Source organism: Hordeum vulgare, chromosome 4H, assembly GCF_904849725.1.
Source record: "Hordeum vulgare subsp. vulgare chromosome 4H, MorexV3_pseudomolecules_assembly, whole genome shotgun sequence".
In the NCBI taxonomy this organism is placed as follows: Eukaryota; Viridiplantae; Streptophyta; class Magnoliopsida; order Poales; family Poaceae; genus Hordeum; species Hordeum vulgare.
Genome location: NC_058521.1, coordinates 16,051,044 through 16,057,847, shown reverse-complemented (window position 1 = coordinate 16,057,847; position 6,804 = coordinate 16,051,044). Strand labels below are relative to the sequence as shown.

Genomic DNA, 6,804 nt, shown 5'->3' with positions numbered 1-6,804 from the left:
CTCAGCATGATGTTAAGAATGCCTTTCTTAATGGTGAGCTGCGTGAGGAGGTGTACATGCAGCCACCACCTGGGTATTCTGTTCCTGATGGCATGGTATGTCGTCTTCGTCGCTCTCTCTATGGCCTTAAGCAAGCCCCTCGTGCCTGGTTTGAGCGTTTTGCCTCTGTGGTGACTACCGCTGGTTTTTCAGTGAGTGCTCATGATCCAACATTGTTTATTCACCTTTCTCCTCGTGGTCGGACTCTTCTTCTTCTCTATGTTGATGACATGATCATCATTGGGGATGACCCCAAGTATATTGCCTTTGTAAAGGCCCGTCTTAGTGAGCAGTTTCTTATGTCTGATCTTGGACCTCTTCGCTACTTTCTTGGGATTGAAGTCCCTTCTATCTCTGATGGTTTTTTTTATATCCCAGAAAAAGTATATCCAGGATCTTCTTGCTCGTGTTGCTCTTACTGACGAGCGCATTGTTGAGACTCCTATGGAGCTCAATGTTCACCTCCGTGCTACCGATGGTGATCCCCTGCCTAACCCGACGCGTTATCGTCATCTTGTTGGCAGTCTTGTCTATCTAGCTGTCACTCGTCTGGATATCTCTTTTCCGGTTCATATTCTGAGTCAGCTCGTCTCCGCTCCCGCATCAGTTCACTATAGTCATCTCCTTCGTGTTCTCCGATATCTTCGGGCCGCGATCTCTCACCATCTATTCTTTCCTCGCTCCAGTTCTTTACAGCTTCAAGCCTATTCAGATGCTACATGGGCTAGTGATCCTTCAGATCGCTGTTCACTTTCTGCTTACTGTGTTTTTCTTGATGGTTCTCTCATTGCCTGGAAGACGAAGAAACAGAATGCAGTTTCCCGTTCGAGTGCAGAGGCTGAGTTGCGAGCGATGGCTCTTTTGACGACAGAGGTGACTTGGTTACGGTGGTTACTTCAGGATTTTGGTGTTTCTGTCACTACACCGACTGTGCTCTTATCTGACAGTACAGGTGCTATTAGCATTGCGCGTGATCCTGTGAAGCATGAGCTCACCAAGCATATTGGTGTTGATGCTTTCTATGTGCGCGCTGGTGTGGAGGATCAGGTCATTGCTCTTCAGTATGTGCCTTTCGAGTTACGGTTGGCGGATTTCCTGACGAAGACCCAGACTAGAGCACAACATGACTTTTATCTCTCCAAACTCAGTGTTGTTCATCCACCATGAGTTTGGGGGGGGTGTTAGAGTTATAATATAGGTCATGTATCCTTTTGTATTTATCCCAATATATAAGGGGTTTCCTACATATAGTCCACCACCTGTACATGTATATATACCGGCCTATGACCTCATATATACAAGTTGCTTAAGGTCCTGTTTGGAACCACTCAGATTATATAATCCGGTTTTTATAATATATTATGTCTTCAAACAAGACAGATTATATTACAGTTTATAAAAACTAGATGACTAGATTATTAAAAACTCATAATCTACTCTACCCCAGCTAAAATCAGATTATGGATTACTAATGACCCATTACCCTTGAAAACTTGGAAATAATTACCTACTGCCACCGCCACCATCCTCCAAACATGCCCACCTAGATTATTACCTTTGCAGCTAAAAAATAGAGGGCAAACGTGTCATTGTACAATATAAAACCTGAATTACAGTTTATATAATCCGACCTCCAAACATGCCCACCTAGATTATTTTTATAAACCAGATTATATAATCTATTTTCATAATCCAGATTATTATAATCTATTGTGGTTCCAAAGAAGGCCTTATTCCTAACATGAACCACCTATCTTGCCTCTAGTTTATTTAGACTTTAGTGGTGGCTTCACGAATCAGGAAACCGCCATCGACCAGGCAAAACGAAAACGTGACGGCAAACAGTTCCGTACCAATCTCAATCCATCCTTCCCCTGTCCCACTCGTACATCCACCTCCGCCGCCACCACCATGCCGCCGGCGGGCAGCCTCACCGCCGAGCAGCTCAGCCTCTTCGAGTCCAACGGTGAGCACGTCGTCGTCGCACCCCACCTACCCCCAACCTCTCCGTCTCCCAGCAGCCGGGGCGCGACTCCCCCAATTTCGAAACTAGCAGCGGAAGCCCTAATCTCAATCTTGCGTCGGCTCTTGTTGGTCCCAGGCTTCCTGGTGCTGGAGTCGTTCTCAAGCGCGGAGGAGGTCCAGGCGATGCGGGACCGCATGGCCGAGCTCGTCCAGGGCTTCGACGGCGCTGACTCCAGTGTATTCTCCACCAAGGATCATGTATGCCGTCTCGAACTTGCCCTATTTGTTCAGACTTCAGAGGGATGCTTTTGACTTGCCAAATGATAACCACCACCAACTTTAAAGGCGTGTGTCACTCTGCCATATACAGTTCTCCGGATAATTAGCTTATAATTTCATCTGATAGATTTGATCTCTAGTCTTACATGCCATGCCGCACGATCTGGATTTAGTGTTTCCCGAATAATTTTGTTTTCCTATTCCTATCAGCGGCAGTTGAAGGACGACTACTTCTTTAAGAGTGCGGAGAATATATCTTTCTTCTTCGAGGGTATGTGATTTCTGTCATCTTGGACTTGTGGGCAATGAGTTACCCTTGTCAATTAGGATTTATGAATCACCGATCTGTAGCATTTATCATTGATGCTCCTTGAACTAGGAACTGCTAGGTAATTTGTTAGAAAAGAAGAAGATATAAGTTACAGCATTACATATGGCCAACTATGCTGCTAGTTCTGTTACTGCTTTACATCTTAGCTCTTAATGGTGATTTTCTCTCTTGTCGCCCTGCTGTTTCTGTGACCACAGAAAAGGCATTCGGAGATGATGGATGCTTGAGGCAGCCAAAGGAACTTTCAATTAATAAAGTTGGACATGGTTAGTATGCCCACGGTGCAATCAAATTCAGAGATAAATTATTTTACATGTTTGTCTTTCAAACTGTATGATCAATTGGTTCTTGCGATATCATTTGTCTTTTTATGTTGCATGGCCCAAGAATTTGTTGTCCCATGTGCAGAACAAGAAGGAAATTCCCTGTTCACTAAAAAGCGATAAAATTGAGTATATGTAAAAACAAATGCATCTGATTTATAGGTGCTGGTGTTGATAGTTCTATACATAATCATGTTGCATTTCAGTGGACAACATTGTTCTTATTTGGAAAAATGATATTTGAAGTTCAAACTTGCATTTAAGTCTGCTATTTTTAACTCCACTAATCTGTAGTTATGTCAAAAGTGTGCGTGGTTCAGTTCCCCCCCCCCCCCCCATCTGGAGCTAATTAATTCATCTTAGGCTCTTAGTTTTTATTTTCTTGTTAATACGAGTTGACATTCTCGGCGTGGGTGGTTTATTTGTATGCCTGCATATTTTCATGATGACATAATTTCTTAACTGTTTAGATATGTAATGTTCACCATGGTGTATTTTATGCAGCACTACATGAACATGATCCTGTGTTCAAAAAGTTTGCTTTCTCGGAGAATATTTCTAGCCTGTTCTCTTCTTTAGGGTACAAGAGACCTGCAGTTATTCAATCTATGTACATCTTTAAGGTACCTTTTGGAGAATCTAGTTTGTTTTCGTATGATATGCATGTTTTATTCCTTTTTATTGAGTTTTTTCTTCACATTTCAGCAACCAGGCATTGGTGGCGAGGTGGTGCCACACCAGGATAATACATTTCTTTATACAGAGCCTCTGTCCTGCACAGGATTGTGGCTTGCGCTTGAAGATGCAACAACAACCAATGGTTGCCTATGGGCAATTCCCGGATCACATAAAAGCATGTCTCGTTACCAAATTATTTAACGCAAAAGGTTCTGTTGCTATCGGAATATCTATTTATTTTATTTTTGACATTTGCAATGTTCTGTACCAGATGGTTTGAAAAGGCGAATGATCAGGGATGAAAATGGCACTCATTTTGATCGTCCCTCCCCGCTTTATGATCAGAAAGAGTTTGTACCACTGGAAATGAAATCAGGTGACTTTGTTGTTATTCATGGTGATCTTGTACATCAGAGGTGAATTTCCTTTCTATATTGCAGTTGCTTCCTCGTTTCTTTCTTTCTTATCTTTTACTAACATGCTTTAGCTTTCTTTTACAGCTTCGAGAACCTTTCTCCAGTCTCAAGACATGCACTGAGCTTGCATGTAGTTGACATGGAAGGATGTAAATGGTCCAAGGATAACTGGTTAGTTCATGATGGCATGACAATGGTCCAATTGCAATGTTCATTTTATTTGCTCAAGATGGTATAACATAATTAATGAGAGTGGATTTTTAGCTCCCGGGTGCCTAGGCACCCTCTATGAACAGTAAAATCGAAAAAATCAAAATCAAAACAAAAAAATTCTGAAACTTTGCACCATCAATGATGATGATACTTTGTAGGTGTTTGCAAATTTTCATGCCAAGAAACTATTCGTGGAGCTCTACACACGAAAAAGATTTCAGTGCTTGAAGTTTTGAGCACTTTTAGCATCAAAATCTGAAACTTCTTTGTACATATTTCTCTACAAGATATTTTGGCATGATAATTTGCAAAAATGTACAAAGTTTGATCATCTTTGATGCTGCAAAGTTTCAAATTTTTTTGATTTTGTTTTCTATTTCTTTTGATTTTACTGTTCATAGAGGGTGCCTAGGCACCCGGGTCTATCACACCTTTCTCATAATTAATGGTTAGAACGAGAATGACCTTGAAATGAGCCCCTAGTCTGCACGGAACGTGGCAAGCACTTGTTTCGTCTTGGAACCAAGTTTCTTACATGCTTTTGTTTGTTTGTTTCTCAGGATACAGAGGAAAACTGCGCCCGAACCACTGTATGTGTCTTAGTTCAGCCAGTTGCTAATGAACGAGATATCTCCAGCAAGCAGTTCCAGTTGCTTATCCACGGCGCAGTGAAATTTGGGAAGGCTGCGGAGCAATGCTGTTTTTTCTTCATTCTCTTTCACATGTGTACACTGTAAATACTAAATACCTACTGCTGTGTTCTCATCATATCAGTTAGTATCTGCAATCCTGAAATAAACCCAACTTCCTTCTCAGAATCTGTCACAGCCGCCCTTTGTTTGTCGCTTGGCCGTATTGAACACTTTGTTTCTCTGGTTGGGATTTCAACAATGGCCTACCGTAAGTCTGCTAAGGCTTGTCAAGGTACATCAGTTTATAGCTTCCAGAAATGTACTTCCTATGCTGGTGAACGGGTAAAAGCATCTACAGCCGGACATGACCCCCTTAACGCCCGTGGGCGCGCCTGGCCAGTGATCGGGCGTGTTCCTTATTTATTCGTTTGAATAACCACACTCCTCATTTTCTTCATTATATGTCCGGTCAGAAAAAAAAGAGAAAGAGAAGAATGAATAAAAAGAAAAAAAAAGGTTCGGGTTGGAGTCACGTCCTATGTAGCGGATTGTCCGGGCGTGACCGTGAGCCCTCATATCCTTCCTATATTTGTCCTTAATATGAGGGTTCGTGTCTGGTCACTGATCGGTGTGTTCGTGAACGTATGAAAGGTCGTTTAAGACGTACGGTTGGAGATGCTCTTAGAGCATCTACAACAGCTGCCTTATAATAGGGCAGTAAAAACAGCTACTTGTAGGGCACTCAAAAATGCTCTTCTCTAACAGCTACCCTAAAATAAAGCATTCAAAACATCCAAACTAATGCTTTTACGGGAAAAACTTTTGATCTATTTATCAACTACTAGCACAAATACCCGTGCGTTGCATCGGGTTAGATAGTCGATATTTGGATCATGAATTTTGTATTTGCAAAGTTCCGCCCTCACCCTCCTCCGACATCTACTTCAGCCCCGCACTGCCATCGAAGTGCTAGTAGAGAGACAAACATATGAACTTTCATTCAAATGGAGTGAAACTCCACACAGATTGGTCATATACTTACCAGAAGACCATCATCAGAACTTTACCTATTTAATCTCTACAAAGAACATGAAGCAATCGTGTATATCGATCAAAGAAACACCATTATGATAATGATGACTGTTCAGTCGGTCTTGAAGAATATTTTTCGGTTCATCCTATCCTCTCAAAAAACATATATATGAACTGAGTTATCCAGTAGATATTTAATAGCATGAATCATGTGAACACCTATGTATAGCAGGGTGTGTCCTAAAACAGAGAACAAACCATTGTAGGTACTAATACCTATAGAAACTTCCCAAGCGGAAGAAAATGAAAGATACTAATAGAACCACTTTTTTCCTTATAGAAACTTCCCAGGCGAAAGAAAATGAAAGATTTTTGCGTGAGAATCAACGCTGTCAGCGTGGAACTACGTTCAGTCAAGAACAATGTCGGCCGCCTCGCGCCGTGGCGGCAGGGGTCGCCTGGTGCAGCCCGTTTCGTGGCGTCCTTGGGTTCTACGCGTGCATCGTGGTTGCACCGATTGGCCTTGTCAGTCATACATCGCCGACAGCTGCAGAGAGATCGTCACGACCATCTACGTGGTGTGCCTGGTTGGCCTGGCCGCTCTGGCATACAGCCTAGTCCATGGTTTCTACCACACTTGAGCATCAAATTTCATTGTCTTCATCTTCCAATCCAGCCTGACAGGCTGATGGAAATGAGCAGAGTGGTGATAATGTCAGGTACAGAGCACAGAGCACGTACATGTCATCTTTCTTCCTTTCCTCTCTGCAACTGAACTGAACTCTGTTTCTCTGCTATGAACTAAATCGGTAGTGCTAGCCTGCTAGGGAAGAAGCTCTGGACAAGGCTCGGTCCCTTGTTCTACTCCTCGCCACTCTTGCCGCCGCCATCACAAA

At 42.6% G+C, this 6,804-nt stretch overlaps 1 protein-coding gene across 1 annotated transcript; it reads left to right on the top strand.

Moving 5' to 3' along the window:
• Positions 1–1,815: 1,815 nt before the first annotated feature.
• Positions 1,816–5,059, top strand: LOC123447407 (phytanoyl-CoA dioxygenase 1). The gene is made up of 9 exons (XM_045124003.1): positions 1,816–2,005; positions 2,141–2,262; positions 2,494–2,554; positions 2,812–2,880; positions 3,442–3,560; positions 3,643–3,790; positions 3,887–4,031; positions 4,116–4,202; positions 4,805–5,059. The coding sequence occupies exons 1-9, from the start codon at positions 1,951–1,953 to the stop codon at positions 4,845–4,847; spliced, it is 849 nt and encodes a 282-aa protein (XP_044979938.1). The 5' UTR covers positions 1,816–1,950; the 3' UTR covers positions 4,848–5,059.
• Positions 5,060–6,804: the final 1,745 nt, after the last annotated feature.